The sequence below is a fragment of the Carettochelys insculpta genome, chromosome 12, assembly GCF_033958435.1.
Source record: "Carettochelys insculpta isolate YL-2023 chromosome 12, ASM3395843v1, whole genome shotgun sequence".
NCBI lineage: Eukaryota > Metazoa > Chordata > Testudines > Carettochelyidae > Carettochelys > Carettochelys insculpta.
In genome coordinates this window covers 12,050,917-12,070,131 of record NC_134148.1, presented here as the reverse complement: position 1 = coordinate 12,070,131, position 19,215 = coordinate 12,050,917, and the positions used below count along the sequence as shown (strand labels likewise).

Genomic DNA, 19,215 nt, shown 5'->3' with positions numbered 1-19,215 from the left:
TGAGTATATGACAAAACTGAATATAACAGGTTATCAGAGAAGGTGTGGGGCCATTACTGGATGAGGGAGATAACCTAGTGACAGATGATGTAGGAAAAGCTGAAGTACTCAATGCTATTTTTGCCTCAGTCTTCACGGACAAAGTCAACTTCCACATGACGGTCCTAGACAATGAACTATAGGAAGGTGGAGGGCAGCCATCTGTAGGGAAGGAACAAGTTCTGAGCTATCTAGAAAAACTAGATGTTCACAAAGTCCATAGGTCTGGATTTAATGCACCCAAGGGTACTAAGGGAATTGGCAGAGGTCATTGCTGAACCTTTGGCCATAATCCTTGAAGACTCTTGGCAATCAGGAGAGATCCCGGATGACGGGAAAAAGGCAAATGTAGTGCCCATCTTTAAAAAAGGAAAGAAGGACAATCCAGGGAACTATAGACCAGTCAGCCTTACCTCAATCCCTGGGCAAATAATGGAGGGAATCCTCAAGGAATACATTTTGGAGCACTTGGAAGACGGGAAAGTGATCAAAAGTAGCCAGCATGGATTCACCAGGGGCAAGTCCTGCCTGACCAATCTAATTAGCTTCTATGACGAGATAACAAGCTCTGTGGACATGGGGAAGTCAGTAGATGTGATATGCCTTGACTTCAGCAAGGCTTTTGCTACAGTCTCCCACAACATTCTTGTCCATAAGTTAAGGAAATATGGATTGGATCTTTGGACTATAAGATGGACGGAAAGCTGGCTTGAGGGTTGGACCCAACGGGTAATGGTCAATGGCTCAAAATCTGGATGGTGGCCGGTTTCAAGCGGAGTGCCACAAGGCTCAGTTCTGGGGCCGGTGTTGTTCAACATCTTTATTAATGACCTAGATAAGGGACTGGATTGCACCCTCAGCAAGTTTGTGGATGACACAAAACTAGGAGGAGAGGTAGGTACGTTGGAGGGTAGCGAGAGAATCCAGAGTGACCTGGATAAATTGGAGGACTGGGACAAAAGAAATCTGATGTGGTTCAACAAGGAGAAGTGTAGAGAGTCCTGCACCTGAGGCAGAAGAATCCTAAACATTGTTACAGGCTGGGGACCGACTGGCTCAGCAGCAGTACAGCGGAAAGGGACCTAGAGGTTATGGTGGATGAAAGGCTGGATATGAGTAAACAGTCTGCTCTTGTAGCCAAGAAGGCTAACGGCACACTAGGGTGCATTAGGAGGAGCATTTCAAGCAGATCTAGAGAAGTAATTATTCACCTCTATTCAGCACTGCTGAATCTTGAATATTGTGTCCAGTTTTGGGTCCCCCCCCCCAGTATAAAAAGGATGTGGATTTGCTGGAGCAAGTTCAGCGGAGGGCAACAAAAATGACTAAGGGGCTGGCGCACAAGACCTATGAGGATGGGCTTAGGGATTTGGGCTTATTTAGTTTACAGAAGAGAAGACTTAGGGGTGATTTAATAGCAGCCTTCAACTTCCTGAAGGGGAGCTCTAAAGAGGAGAGTGAGAAACTGTTCTCAGTGGTGTCAGATGGCAGAACAAGGAGTAATGGTCTGAAGCTGAAGAGGGAGAGGTGTAGGTTAGATATTAGGAAAATCTACTTCACCAGGAGGATGGTGAACCATTGGAATGCATTGCCTAGAGAGATGGTGGATTCTCCATCCCTTGAAGTTTTTAAGTCCCAGCTGGACAAGGTCCTAGCTGTGATGACGTAGTGGGGGTTGATCCTGCTTGAAGCAGGGGGCTGGACTAGATGACTTCCTGAGGTCCCTTCCAGCCCTATGATTCTGTGAAAATATGACACAGTGTTGATGAGTTTTCCAACAGAATTGGTGGAAGACCCATCATTTGAGACATCTGAAACTCAATAACTGCACCACAATGAAAAGCCCTGCATGAGCATACAATTAGTCTACATCACCTGGAGAGGCTTTTCCATTCCTGTTTTCTACAATTCTACTCAAGCAGAAATGTAACATATTAAAGTATTTTCAACACATCAACATTTACTCAGCTCTGCTCTACACTATTAAAAAGGTGAGATATGATTCACTGCTGCAGCAGCAGAAAGATCACACCCCAAACACATAGCAAAAATTAAAATATTTTCTAACTAAGCAACATTCAAATTATCTAAACTGCCACCCCCCACTCTTCTGGAGAAATATACACCGCCCGTGTCTGAACTTGCCAAAACAATCATTTAAAACATACCTAATGAACTTAAAGGACATGAAGTGATTTTATTTTAACAAGAAACATTATTTTGCCCTCCCCTTTCCATTTAAATTTTGTTCAAAATTCAATGTGCCCATAGTTTTAAATTCAATCCTTAATACCTTTTTCTTAATTCTACTCATGGCGCTGACTGTATTTAAAACAAAAAGAAGTACTTAGAACAATTATTTTAAACTGAAATATGTTTATTCCATTATATAGAATACACTTAAGGCAGTTACCCAGACTTGTTACTAATACCAAAACTAACAAAGTTATAACTTAATTTGATATGCTGGACTTGGTGGTACCAGTCTCTCTTTGCAAACATTTTAAAAACTGTCTTTTATCAACATATTTTAATAAATTAACTGCAAATATTTTTCCCCAGAATACTTTCGCTTCACAGGTTTTTGACACCTTATCTTGAAAACTTAAGTAACTCAAAATACTCAGTCTTAGAAGACTTTGTGGGATGGGTACAGAACATTTAATGCCAGCAAGATAATGAAATGATTTTAAGGATAATTTTAGACATTCTAAAATCTCAGGCTAGCTTCTTCTCTCCATTATAGTCAGGTATATCAGGACTAAATCCATTAACCTCACTGAAGTTTATCCACATTTTCCCAAGAGCATATTTCCTTACAATAGGAAAGTAGCATATCAGACAACTTTCAACAGTTAAAATCATCCTGCCACTCAAATATATAGTTCTGTACCTGACCTACAGTAGTCATGTTGCCAATTAATCTTTGTTACCACATGTATTCTTTATTTATTAAAATTATAGTATCTGAATGAATGATAATAGTACTGTATTTAGATACTGGTTTATGAGCCACCAAGATACTTTTCAAGCCAGTGAAAATAAACAAAAAAAAAAGTACAGTTTTATAACAACAAGGGAATAGGATTGATCCTGAAAAAAATAATGCAAAAGCAGTATTATTGCTCTTATTCTACAGGCATTTACAACTAAATGATTAAGGTTTGCTTTCAGATGCTTCACAGTAGACCTCATTTGCCGAACAGGCAAATCCATAGTCCTAACTCAGACACAGTACTTCCAGAACAGTACTCAGTGTGAGAAGTGTTTTGAAAAATGTAAAAAGAACAATCAAAACTCAAAAACCCAAAGACCGAACAGTAAATGGGCAAATTTACATCACAAATATCCTATTTAGAACATCTGAAATATTTACTAAGTATGGAACTGCACATGGAGCTGAAGAATATAAGAATGATGCCACTATTCCTCGAGGTTTTAATCAAATTACTGACAACACAGTCCAAAAATGTTAATAAAATAAAAATCAACAAATAGTCTCAACTGGCCCTGGTTCCAACAAGGTTCGGGAAATGCAAACAGTCCCTAGGTAATTCATCCAGAAGGGGTCAGGAAATTGTCTCATATGTGCATATAGCTGTGTTTACAGAATCACCACCCAAAAATACTTAATACAATGTCCTCCAATAACATGAATGTTGCCTTTAAAATGTTCAGCTTTCCTAATGAGATACCTGAAAAATGTATTGGAGAGCACGAATAGGAAACTGTACTCTACCATTTCTGTCCCTTCTCTCAGCTATGGGACCCTACTTTCCTCCAGTCACCAACAATGCATGAAACAGAATAATGGCCTGGAAAAGAAAATTAATATTTTGCTTTCTAGTCCTAGCTCTTATAGAGAGACAGAAGAGAAACTTTAGGCAAGTAAAACAAACCCCTCAGCAGCTCTTGGGGAACACTGCAGGTGATTGACATACTATTGATGATTAAAGGTGATATAAAAGCCTAGAGAAGAAATTGTTTTCAGAGATTAGGATAACTGGTGTTTCAGATTTAAAAAAAAATGATAATGCAACTTTTAAGTACTAATGTGAAAACAGAGTCCAGGTCCAACATCTGTTATTTTTTCCAAACAAATTCATTTTTGAAGGAAGTAATAAAACAGAAGGTCTTCGGCTAGGAATGTGGAGCGCTTCATTGTGGTCTACAAACAGCTGGATGGTCACATGATGCTGCTTTCTCTGTTTCCAGACGCTCAATAATTCATCTATTATATAGAGGTAAAAGTCCCCTAATATTATTTTACTATGTAAGCAATTGCAGCACTTGCCTTAAAAACCTTGTATGTCTGCAGATCAAAGTGGAAGTGGAATGTGCAAAGGTGACTAGGGTATGCAACGTAGTGAATGCTCACTGTAAGGCACCTGACAATCTCTGTACTCAGACATGTATGGATTACAATTTAACCAAATGGAAATCTTAAAAACTACTGTCCTTAGGTGAAAATAAACATCTAGAGCAGGTGACAATATATTTTATTTAGAAGTATCAGGCTTTTTTATTTCACTGTTGTATGCTTTTCTCTACACAGGGTGAAATTACTCACTACCACCAGTCCACATGTGATCCCTGTCTCTCTCGCTATTACATAACACTACTTACTTTGCAAATGCTTTTGATAGCTAAAAGCAAAATATAACTGTTAACTGTTATAACAAATACTCAATATTTAGGAATCTGACATACCAGATATGTAAGTGGTACCAAGAGACATGATATCTCAAATGTTACAGTACTTAAAGCTGCAGTCAGAAATACAACTTCTCACCATGTTTTCCTTCCCTCGGTCCCATCCACTACCCTTTTCTTCAAGTGTTTACTCTCCCCAATTTTCTGTTAAGAACAGCCAATTTAGCTGTGCAGCATTGAGTACAGGATGGCAATGGCAGCAGCTGATAAAACAGATAATTAAGAACAAATATTTCCAGTGTCTGGCATTGATTTAAAAATCAAGGAATTCTTTTCTGAATACCAATTCTGCAAACTGATCTGCATGTGTATCTGGATCTACCTGCATGGAACAAAGCGCAGGATAAAAAAATCAAAAGATCAGTGGTTGTGTTGAACAATTCATGAGCATAGAATTTGGAAGTTACCTGTGTTACAGGGCTATTCTTTTTATCGCGAGGTCATCTCAATGTCAAGAAAATTTCCATATCAGGTATATATCCTTTATATGAAAAAAACATAAAATCAACCTCAAAAATATAAAAGAAACAAATCACAAAGTTAGGGGGTTCAATTTCACCCAGTATCTCCAGAAACAGGCCCTGCTTCAAATGCAGCTAAATTGTTAATTACAATTGTGCTATTTTCTTGCAGTGTTACAGACCTTTGTGGTTCACCTATTGAAAAGTCATTACCACCTAGTATATAGATCAATTTATTTTCAATACTGTATCTTAGGCAACATGAATACTGAATGCCAACTCCAATTCTCTTACTCTTTGCAATTTAGGAGAAAACTTATATTCTCTGACAACCCCATAGGTCATCCCTGAGCCCAAAACATTTTCCTTCTTTAAATAATTTTTTTCCACCTCCCTTCCCCCACCATGCACAATTATCGTCCCTAAAAAACACACACTCCCTCAGTTGTTACAGCCTCTAAAGACACAATTTACAGGAGATTTTACTCGTGCATTGCTGCAGGGATGCTTCCATCACTGACCTTCGCATTTTCATTCAGACTGTTACATAACCTAGTGCTTGCGTGCAGTCTGTATCCTCCCCCCACCCATCCTTTATTTAAGGCTACACAAAGCAGACGAGGGACATATGGGTCAGCAGGTTAGCGGTATCAACGCCTATGCACTTCAGGATCATCCCCCGCATCAGCAATATTGCCTCCCCCCTCCGTTTTCTGCCTATCTAAGTCGCTAGTAGTCTCCTGTTACATAACTGACAAGAGCTAAAAGTTGCACGATTGCAGGACTATGCTGAAGGCTGCCATGCCTAACAATCCCCACGCGCCAGCAATGACCAGATTGAAGCCTACAGCCTGGGAGCGATTGGGGATGGGGCGGGGCAGCTTGTGTAACAGCCACAAACTCCTGCGGCTCTGAAGCCGTTCGGCAAACTCCACCGCATGCCGGAGGAAATTCTCTCCAGTGTTTCTGATTAACCTTGTTACATAAGCGGCTTGCAATCCAAATCCACTCTCTCCGGCTGCGACTCCAGCTCTGCATCATTCTGCAGCCCAAACCCGGCTGCAGGCAGAAGCCTTCCCCGGAGCCGGGCTCTCCCTCGCCTCCTCTCCCCGCCGCCCGTGCGGCCACTCTTCCGCAACTGCCTCTAATCCAGCGTCTCAGCGTGTCACCTCGCGGGCTCTACTGTACGCGCCCGGCCGGGCGGGAGGCTGCCCGGAAAGGGGGCGTGGCCAACGGGGGAAAATACTGTAAAACACGAGCCGGCACATGACCAGCCATGTTCCAAGCGGCGGCGGCGGCCCCACGCCCGGGACACCGAGCTGCCCGCGCCCCTGCCAGAGCCGGGCCGGGCCGGTCCGCCCCGCCCCGCCCCGGCCGGGTCCCCGCGGCCACGTCCTCTTATGTCGGCGCAAATGTTAACTCTCCCCCGCCCCGCGCAAGCCCCAGCCGCCGCCGTGTCCCCGGGCCCGCACGTCGGTGGCAGCGGGACGTGGGGTGCCGCTGGCAACAGCTCGGCCGGGGGGGGGGGGGCGCGGCGGCGAGCCCAACTGCGAGCCCGCGCAGCGCCGCGCCCCGCCCCGCCCGGGAAGTTGTGCACCTCCGCCCGGAGCATCACTCTCGGGGCGGCTTCTCCTCCAGCCGGCGCGCGGGGAACCAGCCGCTCCGCCCGGGCCAGCAAGAGCCCCGCAGACCGCCCCGCGCAGCGCGCCACAGCGGTCCGGGGGAGGGCGGCGGGAAAGTTTGTTCCCTCGACCCCCGCCCGCTATACAGCGCGGGGCGCCGCTCCCGGCGCAGGGCTGCAGGGGACAGACGGGACCGCCCCGTGCCGCTCGCACCCGCCGGCCCCGGCCCGGCCCCGCGCCGCTCCGCTCCCCTCCCAGCCAGGGAAAAGCGGCCGCAAAAGTTTGCCGGCTCGGAGGGCGGGCGGGCGAGCGGCGGGAGTTACCCAGCTGCGCCCGGCGCCCCGGACCTACCCCCTTGTGCCGGGGCTCTGGCTGCGCTGCGCCCGCGCTGCTGCCCCGTCCCGGTGCGCGCCCCGAGCCGCCTCGCCCTACCTCTGCCGCCGCCGCCGGAGTAGCTCTGTCTGCGGGCTGCCGCCGGCGCTTCGCCCTTGCGGGCCGGCTCCAGGCTGCGCGGCGTGGCCGTGGTGCCCGGCTCGGCGCCGCTGCTGCCCGGCTCGGGGGCGGCGGGCTCGGGGGCTGCCGGAGCGGACTCCATGTTTTCCCGCTGTGGCTGGCTCGGCGATGGCGAGCTCCTGCGCTCCCTCTATCTTCTGCGCGCAGCGCGACTCTATGGTCGGCGGCGGCGGCTGCGGCGGGGAGAGCCGGGCCGGGCCGGGCCGTGACCACAGGCAGCGCTAGCGAGAGCCCCGCCGCCTCCCTCCGCCCTCGCGGGCTGCCCGGCCCCAGCCGCAGCTCCGGCTGCACAGCCGGCGGGACACGCCTCGGCCAGCCCGCCAGCCTGCCCACGCCCCGGCCCCACGCGCGGCGCGGCCCGGCCCGCCCCGCCCCCCCGGGCGCAGCCCCTCCCCCCGCCGGGCAGGTGCGGGGCAGCGGAGCCGCGCGGGGGCCAGTGGCTCGCGCTGTGCATGGGGCAGCCCAGCTCCCTGCGGGGGTTCGGCGCGGTTCAGCCGCTGCCGGAAAGGGCGGGGGCAGAAGCCCTATGGCTGCACCCAGACTGCCCAGCTCGGGGCACCCGGGGCCCTTGTGGCCTTTGCTTCCCAGCCCGCACCCCCACCAGAGGCGCGGAAGCAGCAGCCCGGCCGGCAGGTGTTTCACACTCGTGTGAGGCCCGGCCCTGTCCTGTGGCTGCACAACAGGCAGGATCTCGCCCCGGCCCCGACCCCGGCCCCTCCTCGCACGCGTCCCGGTGGAGGGCCTACTGGCCGAGCTCGGGGCAGGCGCCCACAGACCGGAGACAGAGGACCCCGAGTTGCGGTCTCCTTCCCTGTCCTACTGCTTTTCACAGCTCTTACTACTGCCAGAACCCTCCCGTCCATAGCGCGGCGGCGGGCAGCTGCCACGGGCCCCACACTGCCAAGCCTCAAGGTGGCTGCCCCAGTGTTGCTAGGGCGGGGACAGTCCCCCATATTGACGTTAGCCCATGGCGCTCAGGCTCGCGTAGAGGATTACCGAGGGAGAGAGAGAAAGACCCTGGATGTGACACTGGGAGTCACCCCCTGCACTCACTACACCCACACTAGTAGCAGGAAGCACAATGACCCACGGGCATCTGCCAGCCGGACCACAGGCCAGTGCGTGGCAGAGCACGTGGCCCCAGCCTGCTGTGCTTCCCTGCCCTTGGGTGTGTTGCCCCAGACCCTTCTCTGGCTGGCTCTGATTACTGACCAAGGCCCTCTGTTCCTCATCCCGGAAAGCAGGCTGCTATGGTTCACCCTCTTTTACAACAAGATAACACAAGATTAGCAGAACCACTGTAGTCAGAATTGGGAACAAACATGCCCTGAATGTGAGAGAGGCAAACTACCTTTCAGACTTACGGTGCAAAATCTCTGCGCTTACCAGCTGGAGAGCCAAGTGCTGCTCCAACCGCTACATCAGGCCTGCATCAGTCAGGAGAGGAACCCATGAATCCCAAGAGACAGCATTCACAGCTGTCTCACACGTACTTGGCTAACATAATGCAGGACATGTGCAGCTCTAGGGCCCCGTTCACAAATCAAACGATATCCTGCTCCATTGTTCTCTTAGTCCACATGTAAAATATCTTGGCTGGGGCTATGAAGGTTCCTGGGCAGCAGGTACAAGAGGCAGGGGAAGGCAGTGTTTTCCCAAACTGCCTGGCCAGCCACCGCCACACAACCCCTCCTATTCAGCAGGGCTCCCTGAGTCTCTTGGGGCAGCCTGGGTTTCAGCCCTGCTAAGGCTGGGACCATGCCACCAGACCTTCTGGAGTCAGGGAACTGGGGTCAGGCACCATCTACCATCTGGGGCTGGAGTGGCCACCTGTACTCTGGAGAAGTTCAGGGTCAGGTTCTGCCTGCCTTCATTGCCCATTCTACCTGGGGCTGCACACTCCGTGCTGGGCGTGCAAAGGCTGAGGCTACATACCTCTGGGGCGGGGGGGGGGATTGTGTCTTCCCCTGCAGTGGTGAGAAACTTGTCTCCCATGGGAATCCTGGACAACAGGAGCACGGCCTCTGGCAGCAGGGTAGGGCGGGGGCAGAAGGCTTCCCTTCCCAAGCCTACATTCACTCAGTGCCCATGTGAAGGTCCTGAATTTAAACCCACTGACCACCTATGCCAGGTGGGTCGGGGTGGGGGTGGGAAATTAACCATGTCTCAGTGCAAACATACAGTGGTGCTCAGCTGAGATTACAGCCTGTGGTAGGAAGAAACTAAAAACACAGGAAAGATTTCACTTTTGTGCCCAGAGAATGCAAAACCTCCAGAAGGTCAGAACTTCATTTAACATTCTCAGCTTTCTTTGCTAATGGCTACAAAGCTTTTTCTTTTGCATCACTGCTCTAAGGCCAGCACAGCTTAGCAGGGATCAGCAGTTGTTCCCATCTAATGGATGTTTGGTGATGGCGATCTGGTGATCTGGTGCAAGTTTAGTGGGTTACAGTTGCAACTTTCTACATCATTTTTTTTTCCCCCACAGACTGGCTGACTCAGAAGAGAAACCAAGAATTGCATAAGTCACAGAAATTACCTGAACTACTTGTTTCCCCTCACACAAGTTTCTCCCACTTCCCACATCCAGGATGAGGCCTGTTGATAAGACAGAGAATGTTGGGAAGCTTTCCATATTCAAAAAAAGAGGACTTCCAGCCTGAAGGATGTCAAATCAATGCCTTTCATCAACACTGAAAACAACAGTCAAAGTAAGCATTACACACATGAATGTTTACAGGACATAATGCTTTGAGACTAACACAAACTTTAAATTATCAGGATTTTTGTTTGTTGATTTTATATACACACACAGATTGAATACACTCCTACTTGTGCATAAATATATTTTCATGCAGCTTTTATTTCTTCTGTTCACAAAACTAAACAATTTAAAAATTAATTAGCAAATTAATTTTGTTAAGGGAGACCAGGGAAATGAATGAAGCTTTGAAAGCTGGTGTAGTACAGCGTACAGTAGGGTTTGGTTGTTGGAAAATGTGGATTGTTCAAAAACTAAACATAAAGGAATATAGACTAGAGGAGAAAATGCTACTGTTCATAACAGGGATTTGAATCAATGCACAAGAGAAAGTCTCTCTCAGCAGCATTTCTCTGTAACTCATGAGGCGCAAGAATGAGAGCCTAAATTAACACAGCTCAAAAGGCAATCTCTCTTCATTGCAGTGTTTTAGAGACATCCACACAAGAAAAGGACAAAACGGCCCTGTCACTCAGAAAAACAGCAGACAAAGCCTCTGGAGAACCCAAATTCAGTGTCAAGGAAACAATAGCAGCGGGAGCTCCCTCACATTCTGTATAATTAGGGAGAAACAATCATTACTGCAATCAGACTATGTGGCATTATATCAGAGGTACTGAAAGAGATCATTGCTCAAACTACCTCTCTAACTAGGCAGCTATCAAGCAGTCAGTGCTGATCTTGTAAGCCCAAGCATGAAACGAACAAGCAAGCAGCTGAGCCCATTTCACTATCATGTACACAAGGGCTATGTCTACACAAGAGCAATCTGTTGACAGAAGTTACTGTCAGAAGATACCCTCTGACAAAACATCTGTCGACAGATTGCTGCCAGACATGAAAGCAGATCACTGTTTTGATTCACTCTGTCAACAGGGAGCAGCCAGGCTGCCTGGCCGTGCTCTCAACAGAACAGCCCCCCAGAACAGCAACAGACAGGGTTGCATGGCTGGCAATCCCTTCTGGGACCTGCGGCAAGGCATGCCCTTGAAGGGCACCCCCAATGCCCATTCCTTGCCCATACTGAGGCTTGCCTATCTCATCAAGGGACAGCACAGCTGCCACAGCAGGGCTTCAATGCTTGCTGAGAGAGACACAGCACTTTCTGGATAACCGTGGTGCCAGAGCAGCCCCCTGCCTTGAACTGGCCCCACCCAGAAGTGCTTCAGCATCTGCTGCACCTCATCACGGATATCCTCCTCCTCCTCCTCTGGGAGGGTGAGCCTGACACCACCTTTGAGGAGAGAGCTGTTGCTGCTGCCTGGGCCCACCCATGCGGATCTGGAGGTACAGCACCAGTTACGACTGGTGGGACTGGCTGGTCATGGGGCAGTGGGGTGACCAGCAGTGGCTCCAGAACTTTCACATGCAGAATGACACCTTTCTGGAGCTCTGTGCCTGGCTCACCCCCACCATCCAGTGACAGGACACCTGGCTGTGGCCTGCCATCCCTGTGGAGAAGTGAGTCACCATTGCCCTGTGGAAGCTTGCCACTCCCAACAGCTACTGCTCCCTCAGGAACCAGTCCAGTGTGGGGAAGTCTACCATCAGGGCTGTCCTCATGGAGGTAAGGCACTCACGGGCTGTAGGCCCCACACAGAGGGAGGGGGGTTGTTCCACCAAAGGGAGGCAGGGTCACAGGTGCAAGGGGTGGGGTGGGGAGTGAAAGCCCCATCCCTAGGAGACTGTGCCATCCCATCCTTGCACAGCCCTGCTGCCAGGAAGGCAGCCTCACAGGGCAGCCTCCTGGAGAGCTTGGGGTCAAGAGGCAAGGAGCGGGCTGGGGAGTCCCCTAGGGGCTCCCTCCCTCAGTCCCTGATGTGTGTGTTTGGTTCCCTCCCTTCACAGGTCGTAACAGCCATCAACACGCTTCTGTTGTGGAGAGTGGTCTGGCAGATGTGGACATGGCCATAGCCAGATTCACCATCCCAACTGCTTCAGGGCTATCTACAGGACCCACATCCCCATCCATGCCCCAGAACACAACGTGGCCAAGTATTTAAACCACAAGGGATATTTCTCCATCATGCTTCAGGACGTAGTCAACCACCATGGACAGTTCATAGATGTTTATATCAGGTGGTCAAGCCAGGCACACAACGCATAGGTGTTCCACAACTCTGGCCTGTGCAAGGGAATGGAGCTGGGTACCTTCATCCCTGGCCGGCAGCTGGTGGTTGGGGACATGCACATGCCACTGTGCATTGTGGGGGATGCTGCCTACCCCCTCATGGCTTATCTCTTGGCTGCTGAAGCCCTATACTGGGCAGCTGGACCTGAGCCAGGAACTCCAAGCCAGGTTATCTAATGTGTTTGTACACCAATGCCAGAAGCCTAGGTAGCAAGCAGGAAGAATTAGAAGCCCTGGCCCAGTCCAAGAACTATGACTCGATTGGGATAACAGAGACTTGGTGGGATGACTCGCATGACTGGAGCGCTGTCATGAAAGGGTATAAACTGTTCAGGAAAAACAGGCAAGGGAGAAAAGGAGGAGGAATTGCACTGTATGTAAGAGAGCACTATGATTGCTTGGAACTCCAGTACGTAGAGGGAGAAAAGCCTGTTGAGAATCTATGGGTCAAGCTTAGTGGTGTAGGCAACACTGGAGATGTGGTAGTTGGTGTCTGCTACAGGCCGCCAAAGCAGGATGATGAGGTAGATGAGGATTTTTTCTGACAACTGAGAGAAGTTTCCAGATTGCAGGCACTCATTATCATGGGGGACTTTAATTACCCTGACATCTGTTGGGAGACCAATACGGCGGTACACAAGCAGTCCAGGAAGTTTCTGGAGAATGTTGGGGATCACTTCTTGGTACAAGTGCTGAAGGACCCAACCAGAGGTCGTGTGTGGCTCAACCTGCTGCTTACAAACAGCGAGAAACTAATAGGGAAGGTAGAGGTAGGGGACAACCTGGGAAGCAGTGATCATGAGATGGTAGACTTCTGGATCCTGACCAAAGGAAGGAAAGAGAGCAGCAAATTACACACTTTGAACTTCAGAAAAGCAAACTTTGACTCCTTCAGGAACCTGATGGGCAGAAACCCCTGGGATGCTACCATGAATGGAAAAGGAGTCCAGGAAAACTGGCAGTATTTTAAGGAAGCCCTATTGAAGGCACAGAAATAAACCATCCAAATGCTCAGCAAGAGAAGTAAATATGGTAGGAGACCAGACTGGCTTACTGGGGAAATCCTTGGAAAACTTAAGCACAAAAAGGGAGATTACAAAAAGTGGAAACTTGGACAGATGTCTAGGGAGGGATATAAAGGTATAGCTCGAGAATGCAGGGAAGGCATTCAGGATCAGGAAGGCAAAAGTGCAACTGGAATTGCGACTCATGAGGAATGTGAAGGATAACAAGAAGTTTCTACAGGCATGTTAGCAAGAAGAAGGTGATCAGAGAGGGTGTGGGGCCCCTACTGGATGAGAGAGGTAACCCAGTGACAGATGATGTAGGGAAAGCTGAAGTACTTAATGCTTTCTTTGCCTCTGTCTTCACGGACAAGGACAGCTCCCAGACTAATGCAATAAGTGATGCACTGTGGGGAAAGAACAGGTTAGGGGCTATCTAAAAAAGCTAAACATACATAAATCCATGGGCCCAGACCTAATTCATCCAAGGGTTCTGAGGGAGTTGGCTTATGTCATTGATGAGCCCTTGGCCATTATCTTTGAAAAGTGGAGATCAGGAGAGATCCTGGATGATTGGAAAAAAGCAAATGCAGTGTCCATGTTTAAAAAAGGGAAGACGGATGATCCAGAGAACTATAGGCCAGTCAGTCTTACATCAGTCCTTGGAAAAATCATGGAGGGGCTCCTCTAGGGGGAGAGGTAGATATGCTAGAGGGTAGGGACAGGGTCCACAGTGACTTGGACAAATTGGAAGACTGGGCCACAACAAATCTGATGAGGTTCAATAAGGACAAATGCAGAGTCCTGCACCCGGGCTGGAAGAATCCCAAGCATTGTTACAGGCTGGGGTCCGACTGGCTTAGTAGTAGTTATGCAGAAAAGGACCTGGGAGTTGTAGTGGACGAGAAGCTGGACATGAGTCAACAGTGTGCCATTGTAGCCAAGAAGGCTAATGGCATATTAGGTTGCATCAAGAGGAGCGCTGCCAGTAGATCCAGAGAAGTGATTATTCCTCTTTATTTGGCTTTGGTGAGGCCGCATCTGGAGTACTGTGTCCAGTTCTGGGCCCCCAGTTATAGGTAGGATGTGGACATATTGGAGAGGGTCCAGCAGAGGGCGACCAAAATAATTGGGGGGCTGGAGCATATGACCTATGAAGAAAGGTTGAGGGAATTGGGTCTGTGTAGTCTGCAGAAGAGAAGACTGAGGGGGGATTTGATAACAGCCTTCAACTTACTGAAGGGAGGTTGCAAAGAGGCTGGAGAGAGGCTGTTCACGGTGGTCACGGATGGCAGAACACAGAACAATGGTCTCAAGTTGTGGTTGGGAAGGTCCAGGTTGAACATCAGGAAAAACTTTTTCACTAGGACGGTGGTGAAGCATTGGAATGATCTACCCAGGGAAGTAGTGGAGTCTCCATCCCTGGAGGTGTTTAAGTCTCGGCTCGACAAAGCCCTGGCTAGGCTTATCTGATGGGGTTTGGTCCTGCCTTGGGCAGGGGGCTGGACTTGATGGCTTCTTAGGTCTGTTCCAGCTATATTGCTCTCTGATTCTATGAACTCTAATGCCCGTCTCAACTGGGCAGGGATGCAGGCTGAGTGTGTCTTCAATCACCTGAGGGCATGTTTCAAGTGCCTCCTTACTCACCTGGATGTGGGGGAGCACAATACCCCCCAGGCTGTGGTGGTGTGTTGTGCCCTGCACAGCATTGTGTAGGGGAAGTGGGAGGCCTTCCTTCTAGTGGGGGAGCAGATGCCAGCTCTGGTTGTGAGGAGCTAAGCACAGCTCTGATCCTCCAAGTTCATAGGGATGGGCTGCAGATCTGTGAGGCCTTAAGGGAGAGTTTCTCCTGTGGCCCCCAATGACACTCCCCATAGCACCCCCCAGCAGGAACCTCTGGCCTGCAGCCCTACCCTGTCCCCACCATGACCCCTCCTTTCACGCCCCTCACCCTTCCCTGACCCTTCCCCAATAATAAGGGCCATGAGGATCATGATCCAACAACTTCTTTACTTAAACAAAGATAAATGTGTGGAAAATAAACCTTGTAATAAAAAACTATGTACAAATCACTAACCCAGTGAACAACATACAGTGTTGAGGGCTTGGGGCAAGGGGTGTGGGCATCAGAACTTGGATGGTGGGGTTTGGGATGGAGTGTAGCGAGCATCAATCCATGGAATGGGCTGGAGCACCACAACCCCATGGGGGACCATGGCCCCGAGTGGTGTTGGCTTCAGGATCCCCTCTGGCTGTGGGTTCAGGGTCCTCATCGGGGCTGGGTTGGGACTAAGGAGGTACGGAGGTGGTGGGGTGCCAATGGGGTCTAGTTTGGCAGCAGGAGTAAGAGAAGCCTGTGGAGTAGGGGGGCAGGCATGGTGGGGGGCAGATATGGCCCTCATCCATTACCAAAATCAAAGAAGCCTTGCTGGCTAGCCAGCCGGGACAGGGGCACAGGGGTAGGGGGGTGGCCATGGCAGGGGGAGTGGCTGTGACAGACATGAGCGGGTGAGCCAACAGGTCCTGCCAGATGCTGGTGGCGGCATCAAAGAGGGACATCTGTTGGTCCCAGGTCCACAACTACCACTCCTGGGCCTGTGACTGGCAGTCCCAGTGGTCCTACAGCCACTGCTCAAGGAGGTCAGTCAGCCTCCAGGGGGTGGCCATGGGGGCCCTCAGCAGGTCATTGTTGGCCCAGCAACAGCCTCTCCAGTTGCAGGTCTACTTTCCTGGTGAAGGGGTAGGGGGATGGCTTGGCCTTAGCTCTTTGTGGGTCCAGCTGTAGGGAGGACAAGCAGGGGAGATGGTGAGTCATTCCTACAATGCAGCCCCTAAGGCCCCGCGCCCCAGCATGAACACTGACCTACAGCCCTTGGCTGCAGGACAGGAATGTGCTGGCAGCACGGGCATGTGTGGCCTGCACAGCAGGCCCTGCTGCATGGGGATTTTGTGGGGCCTCTGGGACTGGACTGACTGCTCTGCCCTGCCACCTCAAAGAGCTAGTGGCAAAGAGGGGTGTCTGGCCACAGAGGGGTCCCTGCACGGGTGGCAGGTAAGCCACGCACAGCCTGGCCTTCCCAGGGCCCCTCCCCCATGTGCAGCTCACAGCACAGCAGATGCTGACTCCTGCTTGGGGGCATGCCCGCATGCAAGGAGCCACGCTCCTCCGCGTGTCTGGGGCACCCACTTGGCCAGCACACATTTGGCTAACCTGATTCCAGCTGTGTCAGGGGCTGGTAGGCCTCCCCATTCCCTGAGGCTCATCTGGCCTCCTGTGAGGCTGGTGTCCATGCCAGGGGCTGCCTTCTGGGTCCACGTAGGCACATAGTTCCACATGCCAGGCCCACAGCACAAGGTCCTGCCTGAGTTGGCCTGCCGATGCTTGCAGCACACCCCATCTGTGCCCACCTCCCACACCCTGGTGTGTGTGAAGCACGCGATACTTATTGGGGGGACCTTCAAACAGCTCTAGGGGGGCCCTGGAGGTTGTCTGCCTGGAGGAGCTCAAGTCCAGGGCGATGATGAGGGTGTTGTTGTTGACCTTGGACCACATGTCCACCTCTGGCTCCATCATGGGTACCAGGGTACTGCTCCTCCTCCTCTTCCTTGGGCTCTGGTGGAGGGGGATGTCCCTCCTCTGCTGTGTCAATGGTGGCAGCTGGAGGGTAGGTGTCATCCACCCCCAGGAACTGGTGCAGCTCCCCACAGTAGGGGCAGGTGGTGGGTTCTGGTGTCACAGGCCCTGCTATACCCCTGGTATAATTCTTTAACTTTCGCAGCACCTGCTTCATGGTGCAAGCAGGGTGGCCCCATGCCTCCTGGGTGGTAGCTAGCTGGGCATATGTGGGGGGCATTTTTCCACTTTGCTGAAGGGTTGAAGAGGGTCTCTTCCTTGGCCCACATGCCCAGCAAGTCCTGGACCTTGGGCCTGGTCTAGTAGGGGGCCCACCATTTGGTGCCCCAGCATGGCTCCTTGGACCTCTCCAACAGTTCCCCAGAGGGCACATGGGGGGGTCATGTGGTGCCTGAGCCTCTGCCATGCTGCTGCTCCAACACTCAGCTTCCTGCCACTGGATTTCTGGGGCTCCCTGCCGCCTTAATAATGGCTGGAGGCAGAGACCATAGATCTCTGCTTGCTGTGGACAGTGCGTCCCCTGGAACATCCAGACTGGCTTTCTGTCAACACAGATCTGTTGACAGAGGTGCTTTTCCTCATGGACGAATGGCAGAATGCTATCGACAAAAGCATCACATCCTGTTGATTTACTGTTGACACAACACCTTGGTAAAGTGGGGACTCTGCGGGTTTTGTCAACAAAACTTTGTGGTGTAGATGTAGCCAGGGTGGGTGGGAAGCCACAGAAACTTGCTCCTCCTCTCGTCTCCAGCAGCCCTTGCTTGGCTAGGTCTACACAATGGTTATTTCGAAATAACTGTCCTAAGCTGTGTCTACACGTGCACGCTACTTCGAAGTAGCGGCACGAACTTCGAAATAGCGCCCGTCACGGCTACACGTATTGGGCGCTATTTCGATGTTAACATCGACGTTAGGCGGCGAGACGTCGAAGCTGCTAACCCCATGAGGGGATGGGAATAGCGCCCTACTTCGACGTTCAACATCGAAGTAGGGACTGTGTAGTCGTTGCGCGTCCCGCAACATCGAAATTGTGGGGTCCTCCATGGCGGCCATCAGCTGGGGGGTTGAGAGACGCTGTCTCTCCAGCCCACGCAGGGCTCTATGGTCACCGTGTGCAGCAGCCCTTAGCCCAGGGCTTCTGGCTGCTGCTGCTGCAGCGGGGGATTCATGCTGCATGCACAGGGTCTGCAACTCGTTGTCGGCTCTGTGTATCTTGTGCTGTTTAGTGCAAGTGTGTCTGGGAGGGGCCCTTTAAGGGAGCGGCTTGCTGTTGAGTCCGCCCTGTGACCCTGTCTGCAGCTGTGCCTGGCACCCTTATTTCGATGTGTGCTACTGTGGCGTGTAGACGTTCCCTCGCTGCGCCTATTTCGATGTGGTGCTGTGCAACGTCGATGTCTCCACATCGAAATAGGCTACTTCGAAGTAGGCTTCACGTGTAGACGTAGCCCTAGTGTCTACACAACACGACTGCTATTTTGAAATTATTCCAAAATTATGGTTATCTTATTTTGAAATTGGTAAACCTCATTCTAGGAGGAATAGTGCCTATTTCAAAATAGGCCCTATTCTCTAGCTCAACAGTACTTGTTTCGAAATAAAATCGTGCATCCATTGGCTCTATTTCAAAGTAAGCTGTGTGTGTGTAGATGTCAAAAATAGCAAAGTGCTATTTCGAAAAGTATTTGTGTGTGTCGCCGCATTATATCAAAATAAGCTATTTCAGCATAGCTCTCCTGGAACAGCTTATTTCGAAATAAGGGGGCTGTATAGTGGACATTCCCTTTGACACCATTTATGTGCGTCTGACCTTTTTTTGTGACTACTGTGACAGAGTCAGTCTCATTCCTGGGCCCCAGGTTCTCTGTTTTGTCCACTGGCCCCACCAAATGAACCCTGTTACCCTTGCTGGGGCAGGGGGCAGTCTGGGGGGAACCCAGTCCCCACCCACTTGCTCTGGGTTCCAGCCCAGGGACCCTGGACAGTCGCTACCCGTGAGGGCTGACTCCCTTCGCCCTGGCCCCTGCAGCTCCTCTCCCTGGGCCGCTTCCCCCAGTGTCTCCTTCTGCTAGTGGTAGCTGTGGCAGCAAGTCCCCTCCTTTGTTTGGCTCCTCCAACTGACCAGTTCCCCACAGTCTCTGGTGGAGCTCTAGGCCCTCCTGGGTTGGGGCAATCCAGCCCCCTGGGTTGCTGCAGCTCCTCTCTTCTTTTGTGGTTCCTGGTGTTCCTCTAAGTCTCCTTCCTTCTCCTCGCTCATCTCCCAAACTCTTCTTCACCACCCTCCTTGCCCTTCCTGGAGAAGGGCTTATTAAGGTAGACCTGAGTGGGATCAGCTGG

At 50.8% G+C, this 19,215-nt stretch overlaps 1 protein-coding gene across 2 annotated transcripts in view; it reads right to left on the bottom strand.

Moving 5' to 3' along the window:
• RORA (RAR related orphan receptor A) overlaps positions 1-7,597 on the bottom strand; it is a 610,113-nt gene extending 602,516 nt beyond the window's left edge. For both annotated transcript variants that reach the window (XM_075006386.1, XM_075006388.1), the window contains exon 1: positions 7,268-7,597. In XM_075006386.1, coding sequence (XP_074862487.1) covers positions 7,268-7,430 — 163 coding nt within the window. In that variant the 5' untranslated portion in view covers positions 7,431-7,597. The remainder of the gene's footprint in view (positions 1-7,267) is intronic.
• Between the last annotated feature and the right edge of the window lie 11,618 nt (positions 7,598-19,215).